This window comes from Tachyglossus aculeatus, chromosome 10 (assembly GCF_015852505.1).
Source record: "Tachyglossus aculeatus isolate mTacAcu1 chromosome 10, mTacAcu1.pri, whole genome shotgun sequence".
Taxonomy (NCBI): domain Eukaryota; kingdom Metazoa; phylum Chordata; class Mammalia; order Monotremata; family Tachyglossidae; genus Tachyglossus; species Tachyglossus aculeatus.
Window position 1 is genome coordinate 49,381,250 of NC_052075.1, and position 17,969 is coordinate 49,399,218.

Sequence of the window (17,969 nt, forward strand, 5' to 3'; positions counted from 1 at the left end):
GCTAGCCCAGTGTGAGCCCCAACCCGTCCCCTTCCGCCCGCCGCCCCCCCCCCCACGCCAGGGCAGGCCCAGCCCCGCCGGAGCCCCGCCGCGCTCCCCTCGAAGGGAGGGGACCCCCCCCCCCCCACTGCTTTCCCCCGGCAGAGACCTCTCCCCCTCCCCTCCTCGCCCCCCAAATCACCACCCCCTTCTCTCCCACCTCCGGCCGTTTCATCTTCTTCTTCTTCTTCTTCCCTGTTCTCTCTTTCATGATTGTGTTTTTCATGACAAAATTTTTTTTTTTACTTTTTTTTTTTAAAGTTAATTACAGCAGGTAGTCGGAGACGCAAACCTCCTTTCGGTATCAAAAGAGTCCGTCCGTGGGGCGGTGGGGGGAAGCGGAGGATTTGGGGGGGGTCCCCCCTCCCCCCTCCCCCGCGGCGGGGGTCGCGGGGGGGCTCAGCGTCTAGGATGGGGTGCGGGGGGCAGGGGGAACTGGAGAAAGGAAAACTTCTGTCCTGCGGGGAGAGACCGGGAGGGGGGCAGAGGAGGGAATCAAACTGGAAAAAATGAACCGTAAAAGGGGATGGGGGGGCGGGGGGACGCCCCCCAAAAAAGCCCCTCCTCACCCCGGGGCAGGGGGGCCGCATGGTGCACGGGGCTGAAGATGGAGGGGGCCGAGGAGGGTGTCAGGACGCCCCCAAACTAACCCACCATCGTGGAGGAGGTGGGAGGGGCGTGGGAGACCCCCCTCCACCCCTTTCACCAATTCCCGGCCCCCTCCCTCCCTCGCCCCCCATCCCACGACCACCCCCATCGCGGTGGGGGGAAGGGGATGTAGTCCCGAGTGGACGGGTGAGTCCTCCGGCCGAGGTCCACCTTGCCCCCAACCCGCCCCCAACCCCTGGAGTGAAATCCCCCCCTCCCGCCCCCCGCCCCACCCTCACACCTGTCCATCTCCCCACACCCCACGGCCGGCGAGGTCCCCTCGGGGTGCGGTGGTCGAGGAGAAGAGGGGGCGACCCGGGCCCGGGACGGCCGACCCGTCGAGGGACACCCCTCCGGGCCTTCGCCGTCTCCAGTCCGGCCGGCGGGTCCGCTCCCGTCGAGGGACACCCCCTCCGGGCCTTCGCCGTCTCCAGTCCGGCCGCCGCCTCGGGGGAGATTTGGGGGGTGGTCCCCAGGGCCCCCCGGGCTCAGATCTGGGTCTCTTGTACGTTCTCCTTGGAGCCGCTCTTGAACAGCAAGGGTTCGTGGATGGAGTTGAGGCCCGGGGGTCCCTTGCCCCCGCCGCCCCCGGGGGGATTGCCGCCGCCGCCGCCGCCGCCGCCATAGTGCGCCTTGAAGGCCGCGGCCACGTAGTGGTGGTGGTTCAGGTGGTCGTGCTCCAGGGCGGGCAGGGCCAGGCGACTGTCCCCGCCGCCGCCGCCGCCTCCGGGCCCACCACCGGGCCCACCCCCGGGCAGCCCCCCGGCAGCGGCTGCGGCGGCGGCGGCGGCGGCGGCGGGCAGCTCGTCCTCCACGTTGATGATCTCCACGGTGCGTGTGGGCCCGTGGTGCTTGTGCAGCTGGTGCTGCTTGCGCAGCTTGTAGAAGGCCACCAGCATGACGGCGGCCATGAAGGTGATGGCCACGAAGCAGCCGATGATGATCTTGGTGGTCTTCATGACGTCGTCCAGGTCCTTGAGGGCGTTCTCGGTCACGTCCGTGATGGGCACGGTGAAGGCCTTCTCCGTAGGCCGGGCGGAGCGCGGGGCGGGGGCCGTGGTGGAGGAGGAGGAGGACGAGGAGGAGGCCGCGGCCGCGCCCCCGCCTCCCCCGGCACCGGAGGCCGGTACGCCCGCTCCGCCCCAGCCCCCGGCCGCCGTGGGGCCCGGCTTTTCCTTCTCCGTGGCCCGCAGGATCAGCTCCTCTCCCTGTTGGGTCTCCAGGGTCTCCACGGTGACCGTGGTGAAGTAGGTGTAGCCCCCGCCGGCGCCCCCGGCGCCCCCGGGGCCGCCCCCCGGCCCCCCGGCCGGCCCCCCGGCGGGGTCCAGGGCGGACACGTTGAGCGTGGCCGAGGCGGTGGTGTTGCCCGCCGAGTTGGTGACCATGCAGGTGTACTGGCCCGTGTCCTGGACGGTCACGTTGGTGAAGTTCAGGGTGCCGTCGTGCAGGACGGAGATGCGCACCCGGTAGGAGCCGTGCGTCATGAGGGTCCCGTTGGGCGTCAGCCAGTTGACGGACGTCATGGAGGTGCCTGTGCGGCACTTGAGCTCGGCCGCCATGCCCTCGGTGACGTTGAGGTCGGTGGGGGGCTCCACGATGACCGGCGCGTAGCAGGTGAAGTGGCTCTGGTCCAGCTCGCCGATGTAGCGGCCCTTGAGGGGGGCGGGGGCGTGGCAGCGGGCGCAGCAGGTGGTGTTGCTGGGCACGGTCTCCTTGAGCCACCAGCTGAGCCACAGGACGTCGCAGTTGCAGTGCCACGGGTTGTGGTTCAGGTGGACCCGCTCCAGCCGGTGCAGCGGGGTGAACAGGTCGTGGGGCAGCGACATCAGGTTGTTGTGCGACAGGTTGAGTTCCTCCAGGGATTTGAGGTCGTCGAAGGCGTTGCGCTCGATGGTGCCCACCTGGGCGTGCATCAGCCAGAGCTTGCGCAGGCTGGTCAGCCCCTGGAAGGAGCCCGGCCGGATGAGGTCCAGCCGGTTGCCCGACAGCTCCAGCTCCTCCAGCCGCACCAGGGCCGTCAGGTTGGGGATGTCCTTCAGGTTGCACATGCCCAGGTTGAGGTAGCGCAGGTTGACCAGCCCCTCGAAGGCCGCCTCCGAGATGTACTCCAGCCGCTTCAGCTCGCCCAGGTCCAGGCGGCGCAGGGAGGGCACGCGGTTGAAGGCGTACGAGGGGATGCTCTCGATGGGGTTGTTGCGCAGCCACAGCTCGCGCAGCTTGGACAGGTACTCGAAGGCCTGCGTGGGCACCGTGCTCAGCCGGTTGTCGAACAGCTCCAGCGTGTTCAGGCTGGGCAGCCCGTTGAAGGCGCCCACCTCGATCTTGCGCACCAGGTTCTTGCTCAGCTGCAGGATCTCCAGGTGCCTCAGGTGCTTGAAGGTGTCCGTGCGGATCACCTGGGGGCGGGGGGCGAGGGACGGGGAGAAAGAGAGACGCGGCGTCATCACCGCCGCCCTAGCCGGCCCCGGCATCACCCTCTCCCCGAGCCCCCGGCACCGACATCGCTGCCATCGGCATAATAATGATAATAATGATGGCATTTATTAAGCGCCTACTTTGTGCTAAGCGCTGGGGAGGTGACAAGGTGATCAGGTTGTCCCACGGGGGGCTCACAGTCTTCATCCCCATTTGACAGGTGAGGGAACTGAGGCCCAGAGAAGTGAAGTGACTTGCCCAGGGTCACACAGCTGACAGTTGGTGGAGCCGGGATTTGAACCCATGACCTCTGACTCCAAAGCCCGGGCCCTTTTCCACTGAGCCACGCTGCTTCTTTAAGTACTGGCATCACCAGTACTATCATCGCCATCACCACTATCATCAATCGTATTTATTGAGCGCTTACTATGTGCAGAGCACTGTACTAAGCGCTTGGGAAGTACAAATTGGCAACAAATAGAGACAGTCCCGACCTGACAGTGGGCACCACTATCGTCACCGGCACTGTCGCCACCGTCATCACTATATTACGCTATTTATTTCACTTGTACGTGTTTACTCTTCTATTTATTTTGTTAATGATGTGCATCTAGCTTTATTTCTATTTACTCTGGTGACTTGACACCTGTCCATATGTTTTGTTTTGTTGTCTGTCTCCCACTTCTAGACTGTGAGCCTGTTGTTGGGTAGGGACCGTCTCTATAGGTTGCCAACTTGTACTTCCCAAGCGCCTAGTACGGTGCTCTGCACACAGTAAGTGCTCAATAAATATGACTGAATGAATGCATGAATGAATCATCACCAACATCGCCACCATCACCCTCGCCACCATCACCCATCGTCACCATCGTCACCGACGTCATCGCCCCCCCCACCCTACCCTCTTCCCCTCCCAGCAGCACTTGTATATATTTGTACATATTTAGTACTCTATTTATTTTATTTGTACATATTTATTACTCAATATATTTCATCAGTGATGTGTATATAGCTGTACTTCTATTTATTGTGATGGTATTGATGCCTGTCTACCTGTTTTGTTGTCTGTCTCCCCCTTCTAGGCTGTGAGCCCGTTGTTGGGTAGGGACCGTCTCTATATGTTGCCGATTTGTACTTCCCAAGCGCTTAGTACAGTGCTCTGCACACAGTAAGCGCTCAATAAATACGATTGAATGAATGAATCGCCATCACCACCAACATCATCATCACCATCAAAACCATCATTGCCAACATCACTGTCATCATCATCGCCGTCGCCACCAACATCACCACCACCAACACCATCATCACTGACACCATCATTATCATCGCCACCAACATCACCATAACCACCATCACTGGCATCATCACCACCATCATCACTGGCATCATCATCACCATCGTCACCAACATCACCATCGCCATTACCACTGGCATCATTATCATCGCCACCATCACCATCACCACTGCCATCACCGCCATCATCATTACCATCATCACTGGCATCACCACCATCGTCACTGACATCACCATCACCATCATCAATGGCATCATCATCACCATCGTCACCAACATCACCATCACCATCATCACTGGCATCATCATCATCGCCGCCATCACCGTCACCACTGCCATCACCACCATCATCACCATCATCACTGGCATCATCATCACCATCATCACCAACATCATCATCGCCATCAACATCACCATCATCACTGGCATCATCATCATTGCCACCATCACCATCGTCACCAACATCATCATCACCATCGTCACCAACATCACCATCACCATCATCACTGGCATCATCATCATCATTGCCACCATCACCACTGCCATCACCGCCATCATCATCATCACCATCATCATCACTGGCATCATCATCATCACCATCATCACCAACATCATCATCACCATCGTCACCAACATCATCACCATCGTCACCAACATCACCATCATCACCAACATCACCATCATCACCAAAATCACCATCACCGGCATCATCATCATCATTGCCACCATCACCACTGCCATCACCGCCAGCATCATCATCACCATCATCATCACTGGCATCATCATCACCATCATCACCAACATCATCATCACCATCGTCACCAACATCACCATCATCACTGGCATCATCATCATCGCCACCATCACCATCACCACTGCCATCACCACCACCATCATCATCATCATCACTGACATCATCACCAACGCCACCAACATCACCATCACCATCACCACCAACACCACCATCATCACCAACGTCACTACCATCAACAGTGCCATCACTATCGCCTCAAACATCACCACCGCCATGACCAACATCTCCGCCATCATCATCACCATCGCCACCGACACCACCATCGTCACACCATCACGGTCACCACCACCATCATCGTTATCATCATCCTGTCCCAGGGCCCTCCATCTCTTTCTCTCCCTCCCTCTTTGGCTGCAGGCTGGAAGCTGTGAAGAAAACCCAATCTTCAGCCACCTTTGAATCTTTGCCCAACATCTGTCCTGTACATTACTTGAAACAAAGTATGCATAATAACAATACTAATAACGATGATGATGATGATGTCTTGCCTGGGAAGTGTACAGTCAAGAGGGTGGGAAATGGGAGTGACATGGAAGATGGAGGATGTGATATGGGGAGAGAGAATTTGGGATTTTAGTACTTGAGGTCAGGGACCACACCTCCTCTCTGAACGATGCCATTCACAAGATATCACTCTGGGTCCTTTGTTCATCAGAAAGCAGTGTGGCCTAGTAGAAAGAGCATGGGCCTGGGAATCAGAGGTCCTAGGTTCTAATCCTGGCTCTGCCACATGTCTGTTTTGTGATCTCAGGCAAGTCACTTGATAATAGTAATAATAATAATTTATTATTTATTAAGCGCTTACTATGTGCAAAGTACTGTTCTAAGCTCTGGGGAGGATACAAGGTGATCAGGTTGACCCACGGAGGACTCACAGTCTTCATCCCCATTTTACAGATGTGGGAACTGAGGCGCAGAGAAGCAAAGTGACTTGCCCAAGGTCACCCAGCTGACAGGTGGCAGAGGCAGGATTTGAATCCATGACCTCTGACTCCAAAGCCCGTGCTCTTTCCACTAAGCCACGCTGCTTCTCTGGGCCTCAGGTACCTCATCTGTAAACTGAGGATTAAGACCTGAGCCCCATGTAGGACATGGACTGTTCCAACCTGATTGTCTTGTAAGCTACCTCAATGCTTAATACAGTACCTGGCCCATATGTCTACTATGCCTGACCTGATTAACTCGTGTCTACCCCAGTATTTACAACAGTGCTTGACACATAGTAAGCACTTAACAAATACAACAGTAATAATAATAATGAAACTCAAACGACAGAGCCTGGGAAAGAGAGACCCGTAGCAGTGGAATCCCCTAGTCTCTCCCGATCACCTGTGCAAGGCAAAATGTTGCGTGGACTGCTGAGAGGACCAACAGAGGAAGGAGACTCAAAAATCTTCAGTGGCTACCAATCAATCTGCGCATCAGGCAGAAACTCCTCACCCTGGGCTTCAAGGCTGTCCATCCCCTCGCCCCCTCCTACCTCACCTCCCTTCTCTCCTTCTCCAGCCCAGCCCGCACCCTCCGCTCCTCTGCCGCTAATCTCCTCACCGTACCTCGTTCTCGCCTGTCTCGCCATCGACCCCCGGCCCACGTCATCCCCCGGGCCTGGAATGCCCTCCCTCTGCCCATCCGCCAAGCTAGCTCTCTTCCTCCCTTCAAGGCCCTGCTGTGAGCTCACCTCCTCCAGGAGGCCTTCCCAGACTGAGCCCCTTCCTTCCTCTCCCCCTCGTCCCCCTCTCCATCCCCCCCCATTTTACCTCCTTCCCTTCCCCACAGCACCTGTATATATGTATATATGTTTGTACATATTTACTACTCTATTTATTTATTTATTTATTTTACTTGTACATATCTATCCTATTTATTTAATTTTGTTAGTATGTTTGGTCTTGTTCTCTGTCTCCCCCTTTTAGACTGTGAGCCCACTGTTCGGTAGGGACTGTCTCTATATGTTGCCAATTTGTACTTCCCAAACGCTTAGTACAGTGCTCTGCACATAGTAAGCGCTCAGTAATACGATTGATGATGATGATGATGATGAGACAGAGCCTATGCCCATAGGGAGCTTGCCGTCCACTTGGGAGGCAGAAAAGACCCGTGAAAGTGTAGAGAGAGAATCACTTAGTGTCAAAACCCAAACCAACAAGATACAAAGAAAGCAAATTCCAAAGATGAACAGAAAGGCTAAGGAGTCTCTAGAGAAGCACTGTGGCCTAGCGGAAAGAGCCTGGGCCTGGGAATTAGAAGATCTGGATTCTAAGCCCAGCTCTGCCAATTGCTTGCTGTGTGATCTCAGGCAAGTCACTTAACTTCTCTGTGCCTCAGTGTCCTCACCCGTAAAATGGGATTCTATCCCTGTTCTCCCTCCGACTCAGATTTATTTTACTTGTACATATCTATTCCATTTATTTTATTTTGTTAGTATGTTTGGTGTTGTTCTCTGTCTCCCCCTTTTAGACTGTGAGCCCACTGTTGGGTAGGGACTGTCTCTATATGTTGCCATCTTGTACTTCCCAAGCACTTAGTACAGTGCTCTGCACACAGTAAGCGCTCAATAAATACAATTGATTGATTGATTAGGAGTCCCACGTGGGACAGGGACGCTGTCAGACTTGAATAACTTGTATGTACCCCAGTGCTTGAGACATAATAAATGCTGAACAAATACTTTTATTGTTATAATCATCGTCATCATCATCACCATCTAAAGCCAGCAGAGGCAAACCTGGCAAGATTTGCTGGAGTTGGCAACTTTTTCCTGGAATGATACAGGAGACAGAAGGGTTGGCTTTTTTTTTTTTTGATGGTATTTGTTAAGCCCTTACTATGTACCTAACATTGTACAAAACACTGGGTAGATACAAGTCAATCAGATTGGACCCAGTCCATGTCCTACATGGGGCTCGCAGTCTTAATCCCCATTTACAGCTGAGGTAATTGAGTCGCAGAGAAGTGAAGCAGTTTGTCCAAGGTCACACAGACAAGTGGCGGTACCAGGATTGGAACTCAGGTCCTTCTGACTCCCAGGCATTCAGGTTGAGGGGAATGGTTTGAAGTCACGGGGCTCATAGGCTGAAGTTAAGGACAGTTCTGCTTAGGTAGAGCAGAGAACATAAGTTTCAGTCAATGTGGCCAGAGATTCATTCGATAGTATTTATCGAGTACTTACTGTGTGCAGAACACTGTACTAAGCGCTTGGGAAAGTGCAGTACAACATGAGGGCAATCACAACAAAAAGAGCCCCAAAGAGAGGGGATTTTTGAATCTGAGGCCGGACAGTTCCTAGTTCATCTCCAGGAGGGTAGACGATCATAATGATTATCATTATTTAATATATCACACATAATATATAACTTATCATGTAACCATAATTATTAATAGTTGTAGCTGTAATCATTTCCACCTCATAACACTTAGGTAAATATCCAAAATGTACTTATTTTTATTAATGTCCATCTCCCCCCTCTGGATTCGTGGGCAGGGAACATGTCTACTACTCTATTATCCTCTCCCAAGCACTAATTGCAGTGCTCTGCAAACAGTAAGTTCTCAATAAATACAACTGAGTGATGGATTGGTTGGTTGGTTATGCCATGCGTTGTACTAAGGGCTGGTGTAAATTCAGTACAATCAGACGAGACATAGACCGTACCTCACCTAGGGCTAACAGCCTACAGAGAGGATCTCTACCTACCCTGAATAATAATGATAATGATACTATCGACTGACCGACTGACATCGTACCAACTGTGCCCAGCCTTGTGGAGAGGAGAGTTGCTGGTTGCCGGTTGCCAGAGAAGCAGCGTGGCTCAGTGGAAATGGCTGGACTTTGGAGTCAGGGGTCATGAGTTCTCTATTACTCTATTACTCTATCTATTTATTTATTACTCTATTTATTTATTATTACTCTATTTATTTATTACTCTATTTATTTATTTATTTTATTTGTACATATCTATTCTATTTATTCTATTTTGTTAGTATGTTTGGTTTTGTTCTCTGTCTCCCCCTTTTAGACTGTGAGCCCACTGCTGGGTAGGGACTGTCTCTATAGGTTGCCAGTTTGTACTTCCCAAGCGCTTAGTACAGTGCTCTGCACATAGTAAGCACTCAATAAATACGATTGATGATGATGATGATGGGTTCGAATCCCTGCTCTGCCAATTGTCAGCTGTGTGACTTTGGGCAAGTCACTTAACTTCTCTGTGCCTCAGTTCCCTCATCTGTAAAATGGGGATTAAGACTGTGAGCCCCCCTCATGTGACAACCTGATCTCCTTGTAACCTCCCCAGCACTTAGAACAGTTCTTTGCACCTAGTAAGCGCTTAATGAATGCCATCATTATTATTATTATTATTATTATTATTATTATTATTATTATTAAAAGGAGGATTGGAGGCCAAACCAGATGGGATGAGGCCTCATGAACTCAGGTCAGGGGGCTGGCTTGGGTCAGGCCAAAGTGGAACCCAAGTTGTCCAAGCGGATTTCTAGGACTACAAGTTCCAGGAGTCCCGTAGCCCAATCGCACTCGTGCAGACGGCTTGCATGTGTGAGGCGGTGGCGTGTGGGTCCAAACCCTGCCTAGCCCAGTGGAAATATTAATAAAATAAAAAAAAATAATAATAATAATGGCATTTATTAAGTGCTTATTATGTGCAAATCACTGTTCTAAGTGCTGGAGAGGTTACAAGGTGTTCAGGTTGTCCCATGGGGGGCTCACAGTCTTCATCCCCATATTACAGATGAGGGAACTGAAGCCCAGAGAAGTGAAGCGACTTGCCCAAAGTCACACAGCTGACAAGTGGCGGAGTCAATCAATCAATCAATTGTATTTATTGAGCGCTTACTGTGTGCAAAGCACTGTACTAAGCGCTTGGGAAGTACAAGTCGGCAACACATAGAGACAGTCCCTACCCAACAGAGTCGGGATTTGAACCCATGACTTCTGACTCCAAAGCCTGGGCTCTTTCCACTGAGCCACACTGCTTCTGAGACACCTGATTTCTCTAATCCCGGTTCCACTTGCGTGTGCCTCAGTTTCCTCATCTGTCAGATATGCATTAAATCCCTATTCTCCCTCCCCCTTATTCATTCCTTCAATTCAATCGTATTTATTGAGCGCTTACTGTGTGCAGAGCACCGTACTAAGCGCTGAGCCCCTTGTGGGACTGGGACTGGGTCTAATCTGATTATCTTGAATCTAACCCAGGGTTTAGGACAGTGTTTGCCTCGTAGTAACTGCTTAACAGATACCCCTATATTGTTGTTGTTATTATTATTATTACTGTTATTATTAAATGACCTCGGTCCTGAGACGATTGGGTGATCAGGGGCTGGGAGTCAGGACTCCTGGGACCTGGAAGAGAGGGGAGACGTCATTTCCTGTTTCCAACCCCTATATTATTGTTATTATTATTGTTATTACTGTTATTATTAAATGACCTCTGTCTTGAGAGGATTGGGAGATCAGGGGCTGGGAGTCAGGACTACTGGGACCTGGAAGAGACGGGAGACATCATTTCCTGTTTCCAAGGCTTGGACTCGTAGGGGATTGTGGTTAGACCTGAGAAAGTTTTGGCCATTCTTGGGTCACGGGACCTGAAGACGGGTGCCGGAGGGAGGCTGCCGATGGATGCTTTGGCCTAGAGGCAGGGGACTGGATCGGATGACCTCCTTCCACACGGTCACCCTGGGGAGAGACCGTGTAGTGAACAGACACAAGAGCCAGTGAGGGACTGGGAGAGAGGTCAGGCTTGGAGACGGGGGAATCACCATCATCATCATCATCAATCGTATTTATTGAGCGCTTACTATGTGGGGAATGACCAGAGAGATAGCGATGAGGGCTGTGTGGGCATCAGTCAGTCAGTCAATCCTATTTATTGAGCACTTACTATGTGCAGAGCACTGTACTAAGCGCTAGGGAGAGTACAATATAGCTATAAATAGACACAGTCCCTGCCCACAACAAGCTTGCAGTCTAGAGGGGGAGACAGACATTAATAGAAATAAATAAATAAATTACAGATCTGGATTTAAATGCTGTAGGGCCGGGATGGGGGGGTGGTGGATGAATTCATTCATTCATTCATTCAATCGTATTCATCCATCCATCCATCCAATCATATTTATTGAGCGCCTACTGTGTGCAGAGCACCGTACTAAGCGCTTGGGAAGTACAAGCCGGCAACATATAGAGATGGTCCCTACCCAACAACGGGCTCACAGTCTAGTAGGGAAACAGCGCGGTTCAGTGGAAAGAGCCCGGGCTTTGGAGTCAGAGGTCATGGGTTCAAATCCCAGCTCTGCCAATTGTCAGCCGTGTGACTTGGGCAAATCACTTAACTTCTCTGTGCCTCAGTGACCTCATCTGTAAAATGGGGATTAACACTGTGAGCCCCATGTGGGACAACCTGATCACCTTGTAACCTCCCCAGCTCTTAGAACGGTGCTTTGCACATAGTAAGCGCTGTATAAATGCCATTGTTATGATTATAGAAGGGGGAGACAGACAACAAAACAAGAACATGTGGACAGGTGTCAAGTCGTCAGAACGAATAGAATTAAAGCTGAATGCCCATCATTAACAAAATAAATAGAATAGTAAATATGTACAAGTAAAATAGAGTGATAAATCTGTACCAACGTATATACAGGTGCTGTGGGGAGGGGAAGGAGGCAAGTCGGGGCAAGGCAGAAGGGGGTGGGAGGGGAGCAAAGGAGGGCTTAGTCAGGAAGGCCCCTTGGAGGAGGTGTGTGAGAGCCCCCCGACTCCCGCCCCCCGACCCCCCAGCGCACCTGGATGCCGTTCTCCTGCAGATTCAGGTAGCGCGTGTTGACGGGGATGCTGGGCGGCACCTCAGCCAGCTCGCGCCTCGTGCAGATGACCCGGCTGGCCTGGTTGCTGCAGGAGCAGGCCGACGGGCAGGAGGTAGCGGGCGGAGAGCCCCCGCCGGCCCCCGCCGCCGCTCCCACCCACCCCAGGGGTGGGGAGAAGAGCCAGAGGAAAAGCAGGGCCTGGCGGGGCCAGGACATCCTAGCGGAGGCCCAAGAGGCGCAGGAGGACCAGGAGGAGGGCGGCGGGGAGCCGGGGCGTGGGCAGCGGTGGGCACCGGCCATCTTCTCTGCTCATGCTCCGGGGGGTAGCCTTAGGCACCGTGGGGCTGTGGGGAGAGAAGGAGAGAGCAGGAATTAATACCGACGTATCCGGCAGTAATAATGACCTGGAAACGGAGAGAGCAGGGACCACAGGGTTAATACCGACGCATCCGGCGGTAATAATGATCGTGATAATAATCAATCAATCAATCAATCAATCGTATTTATTGAGCGCTTACTGTGTGCAGAGCACTGTACTAAGCACTTGGGAAGTACGAGTCGGCAACATATAGAGTATATGTATACACAGTCTAATACTAGTGGTATTTGTTAAGCACTTACTTCCATTCATTTCATGCAATCGTATATATTGAGCGCTTACTGTGCGCAGAGCCCTGTACTAGACTGCGGGCTCACAGTCTAATACTAGTGGTATTTGTTAAGCACTTACTTCCATTCATTTCATTCAATCGTATATATTGAGCGCTTACTGTGCGCAGAGCCCTGTACTAGACCGCGGGCTCACAGTCTAATACTAGTGGTATTTGTTAAGCACTTACTTCCATTCATTTCATTCAATCGTATATACTGAGCGCTTACTGTGCGCTAGACTGCTAGGCTGCGAGCCCACTGTTGGGTAGGGACCGTCTCTAGATGTTGCCGACTTGGACTTCCCAAGCGCTTAGTCTGGTGCTCTGCACACAGTAAGCGCTCAATAAATACGATCGAATGAACGAATGAATGCTAAGTGCTTGGGAAGTCCGAGTTGGCAACATCTAGAGACGGTCCCTACCCAACAGCGGGCTCACAGTCTACAAGGGGGAGACGGACAACAAAACAAAACATATTAACAAAATAAAATAAATAGATTAAATATGTACAAGTAAAATCAATCAATAAATAGAGTAATCAATCTGTACAAACATATATACATATATACTTCCCAAGCACTTAGTACAGTGCTCTGCACACAGTAAGCGCTCAATAAATACGATTGATTGATTGGGGACGGGGAGGAGGGGGAGAGGAAGGAGGGGGCTCAGTTTGGGCGCCAAACACTGTTCTAAGCATACAAGTTAATCAGGTTGGTCACAGACCCTGTCCCACAGGAGGCTCGTAATCTTAGTCCCATTTTACAGGGGACTGAGACACAGAGAAGTGAATAATAATAATAATAATAATGGCATTTGTTAAGTGCTTACTATGTGCAGAGCACTGTTCTAAGCGTTGGGGGGGATACAAGGTGATCAAGTTGTCCACGTAGGGCTCACAGTCTTAATCCCCACTTTACAGATGAGGTAACTGAGGCTCAGAGAAGTGAAGTGACTTGCCCAAGGTCACACAGCAGACATGTGGCGGAGCTGGGATTCGAACCCATGACCTCTGACTCCAAAGCCCGGGCTCTTTCCACTGAGCCACGCTGCTTCTCTGTGAACATAGTAAGCGCTCAATAAATACGATTGATGATGAAGTGACTAGCCCAAGGACACACAGCAGATGTCCTTCTCTATCCACTAAGCCATTCTGCTTCCCACTATGCACGCGCACACACATACATACAAAAACACACCCTAGTACTGCTGTGTGACCTTGGGCAAGTCACTCAACTTCTTGCCTCATCTGCAAAATGGGGATTCAATACCTATTCACCCTCCTACTTAGAATGTGAGCCCCACGTGGGACCTGATGATCCCATATCTACCCCCATTCTCGGTATTCATTCATTCCTTCAATCGTATTTATTGAGCGCTTACTGTGTGCAAAGCCCTGTACTAAGCGCTTGGGAAGTCCAGGTCAGCAACATATAGAGACGGTCCCTACCCAACAGTGGGATCACAGTCTAGAAGGGGGGGACAGACAATAAAACAAAACATATTAACAAAATAAAATAAATGGAATAAACATGTATAAGTAAAATAAATAGAGTAATAAATATGTACAAATATACATACATAGTGACTTGAATATAGCACACCCCTCTAAATGTTTATCACAACCAAAAATTTGGTAACCCAGTTTTCTGGATATGCATACTAGGTATCTAAGCCTGGGGACTTCCCTTTTTTCAGAGCAGTAGTTGCCCAAAATCAATCAATTAATCAATGGTATTTATAATAAGAAGAATAAGAATGGCATGTATTAAGTGGTTACTATGTGCCGAGCACTGTTATAAGCTCATGGGAGGTTACAAGGTGATCAGGTTGTCCCACGTGGGGCTCACAGTCTTAATATCCATTTCACAGATGAGGCAACTGAGGCACAGAGAAGTCAAGTGACTTATCCAAAGTCACACAGCTGACAAGTGGCGGAGCTGGGACTCGAACCCATGATCTCTGACTCCAAAGCCCGCTTGGCACAAAGTAAGCACTTAGCAAATACCCCCATTATTACTATTACAGTTATTATTATTACTGAGCATGGTCCAGTAACAACCCCACCACAAGCCACCCCCAAAACCCGATAATAATAAATCCACTCCTGAAATAACCCTGCAATCAATCAATCAGTGGCATTTATGGACTTTCCATTAATGAAGCAATGGTATTTATTGAGAACTTCCGGTGTGCAGGGCATTGTACTAAGCACGTGGGAAACTGTAAGCTCCTTGTGGGCAAGGAGCATGTCTACGAACTCTATTGTACTGTACTCTCCCAAGTGCTTAGAACAGTGCTCTGCACACAGTAAATGCTCGATAAATGCCATTGATCTCCTGATTGATTTTTGGTGTAAGTAGCCCCGATCCCCAGTGCTAAAACGGCAAGCCAGTTTGGGCTACAAGCCTAGAATCAATCAATCAATCAATCGTATTTATTGAGCGCTTACTGTGTGCAGAGCACTGGACTAAGCACTTGGGAAGTACAAATTGGCAACATAGAGAGACAGTCCCTACCCAACAGTGGGCTCACAGTCTAGAAGGGGGAGACAGAGAACAAAACATATTAACAAAATAAAATAAAAAGAATAGATATGTACAAGTAAAATAAATTAATAAATAGAGTAATAAATACGTACAAACATATATACGTATATACAGGTGCTGTGGGGAAGGGAAGGAGGTAGGGCTGGGGGGATGGAGAGGGGGAGGAGGGATTTGTATTGTATTGTATTGTATTGTTGTAACAATACAATATTACAATATACAAAATGCAACAAACCAGCACCCGTTACAACCCTCCCGTGAGGAACCTGCCCCACTGACAACCTGACAATAATCAATCTGCCTCTAAAACAGCTCTGCAATAAGAATCATATTGTTAACTTTCCATAACAAACCAATTCCCCAAATTGCGACAATAATAAATCAACACACGCAACAGACCTCCAATAACACACTGGTTCCCACAACAATCTTTCGACAGCAAAGAGACCCCACAACAACCCTCCACTAACACCCATCCCCACAACAACCCACCACAAACAGTCCACGTGGCCACCCTTCAATAATAAATTCTATCCCGAGACAACCTTCCAATAACATCCATCCCCACGACAACCCTCCCCTGACAGTCCCCGTGACAAACCAACCCTCCTGAAACACCCTTCCCCACAACAGCCCTCCACACACAGCCTTCAATAACAAATCCGATTTCCTCCCCCTTGACAATCAGTGCCCACAAAGATCCTCCAATGACAACTGATCCAGCCTTCTGGTACAGTTCCTAAAGATACCAAAGAATAATAAAACAGTTCTCATGACAACCCTACAATAACAAACTAGCCCCCGGGACAACTGTCCCATTCAATAACAGCCATTCCCCGCAACAATCTTTCAGCGACCGGTTCCCCAACAATCTTCCAATAACAAGAAGCAGCGTGGCCTAGTGGAAAGAGCATTGTCCTGGGCGTCTGGGAACTGAGGCCCAGAGAAGTGAAGTGACTTGTCCAAAGTCACCCAGCTGACAAGTGGCGGAGCTGGGATTTGAACCCATGACCTCTGACTCCAAACCCAGGCTCTTTTCCACTGAGCCACGGGATTTGAACCCAGGACCTCTGACTCCAAAGCCCGGGCTCTTTCCACTGAGCCACGCTGCTTCTCTCCATGAGATGAAACCGGGGGGGAAAAGCAACTGACTGGGGAGGTCTGCCCGTCCTGGGGGTATTGCCCTCTCCCAGGCGCTCAGTACAGTGTCCTGCACCCCGCAAGCACCCCATACAAACCGCTGATTGATAGGAAAGCGCATTTCTGCGGGCGTGGGATCGCCTCTGGACTCTAAAGTTGTTAAGGGCCGAGAATTCGTCTGCTAATTGTGCTCAATACAGGGCTCTGCCATCAAAATGCAAAAAATAACCCAATCGTGACTGCTAACTCTGTTGTATTGGACTCTCCCCGGAGCTCAGTACAGTGCTCTTTCTCTCCCACAGATGGTCTCCTTCAGGGTCAAGCTTTGGAGACCCCAAGGTTCACCTCCTTCTTCCTCTCTTGGATCTCTCTGCTCCATCAGGGAGGAGAATCAGTTCCTGTGACCCTTTCCTGAGGGGAAAGTGGGAAGAAACCTCTCCTCCTTCCCCAGGGAACAAGTCACTGGAGGGTGGAAATAGAAGAGACTGGGGCCGGAGAGGGGAGAGGCCTTTGGGAATACCCTGGGAGGCGAGGGGCGAGGAGGGGGAGATGGTGCGCTCATCTCGCTGAGTCTGCAGGTGCTCGTGATGATGGGGAGAGCAGCAGCGGGAGCCTCTGCCAGCAGCTGCCGCAGGACGGAGGGAGGAGGAGGAGGAGGACGACGACGACAACTATGAGGAAGAGGCAGAGGAGGAAGAAGGGGGCACAGGATGCATGGGATCTCACAAGGCCGTGGCAGCTGGCTCGCCCGGGGCCTGGAGGGAACGGGAAAGAAGAAGGCTGCAAACGGACACTCCGGCTGGGGCAATAGGATTTTTTTGTTGGCTTGCTCTTCCTTATGGTATTTTTTTAATCATCATCATCAATCGTATTTATTGAGCACTTACTGTGTGCAGAGCACCGGACTAAGCCCTCGGGAAGTACAAGCTGGCAACATCTAGAGACAGTCCCTACCCAACAGTGGGATCACAGTCTAGAAGGGGGAGACAGAGAACAAAACCAAACGTATTAACAAAATAAAATAAATAGAATAGATATGTACAGGTAAAATAAATAGAGTAATAAATATGTACAAACATATATACATATATACAGGTGCTATGGGGAAGGGAAGGAGGTAAGATGGGGGATGGAGAGGGGGAGGAAGGGGAGAGGAAGGAAGGGGCTCAGTCTGGGAAGGCCTCCTGGAGGAGGTGAGCTCTCAGTAGGGTATTTATTTAATGGCATTTATTAAGCGCTTACTATGTGCAAAGCCCTGTTCTAAGCGCTGGGGAGGTTACAAGGTGATAAAGCTGTCCCACGGGGGGCTCACAATCTTAATCGCCATTTTCCAGATGAGGCAACTGAGGCCCAGAGAAGTGAGGTGACTTGCCCAAAGTCACCCAGCTGACAAGTGACGGAGCCCAGATTTGAACCCATGACCTCTGACTCCAAAGCCCAGGTTCTTTCCACTGAGCCATGCTGCTTCTCTATTATTTGTATTTCTCTCTAGTATTTGTTAAGTACTCACTATGTACCAGGCACTGATCTAAGCACTAGGGTAGATACAAGATAATTGGGTTGGACACAGTCCCTGTCCTGCGTGGGGCCCACAGT

The 17,969-nt window shown here is 51.0% G+C and overlaps 1 protein-coding gene across 2 annotated transcripts in view; it reads right to left on the reverse strand.

The window, feature by feature from the left end:
• Positions 1 to 1,099: 1,099 nt before the first annotated feature.
• The window catches only part of LRRC4B (leucine rich repeat containing 4B), a 37,988-nt gene continuing 21,118 nt past the window's right edge, over positions 1,100 to 17,969 (reverse strand). For both annotated transcript variants that reach the window (XM_038753118.1, XM_038753119.1), the window contains exons 2-3: positions 12,014 to 12,378; positions 1,100 to 3,083 (exon numbers count right to left, since the gene is read on the reverse strand). In XM_038753118.1, the coding sequence (XP_038609046.1) occupies positions 1,176 to 3,083; positions 12,014 to 12,334 (2,229 nt within the window). In that variant the 5' untranslated portion in view covers positions 12,335 to 12,378 and the 3' untranslated portion in view covers positions 1,100 to 1,175. The remainder of the gene's footprint in view (positions 3,084 to 12,013; positions 12,379 to 17,969) is intronic.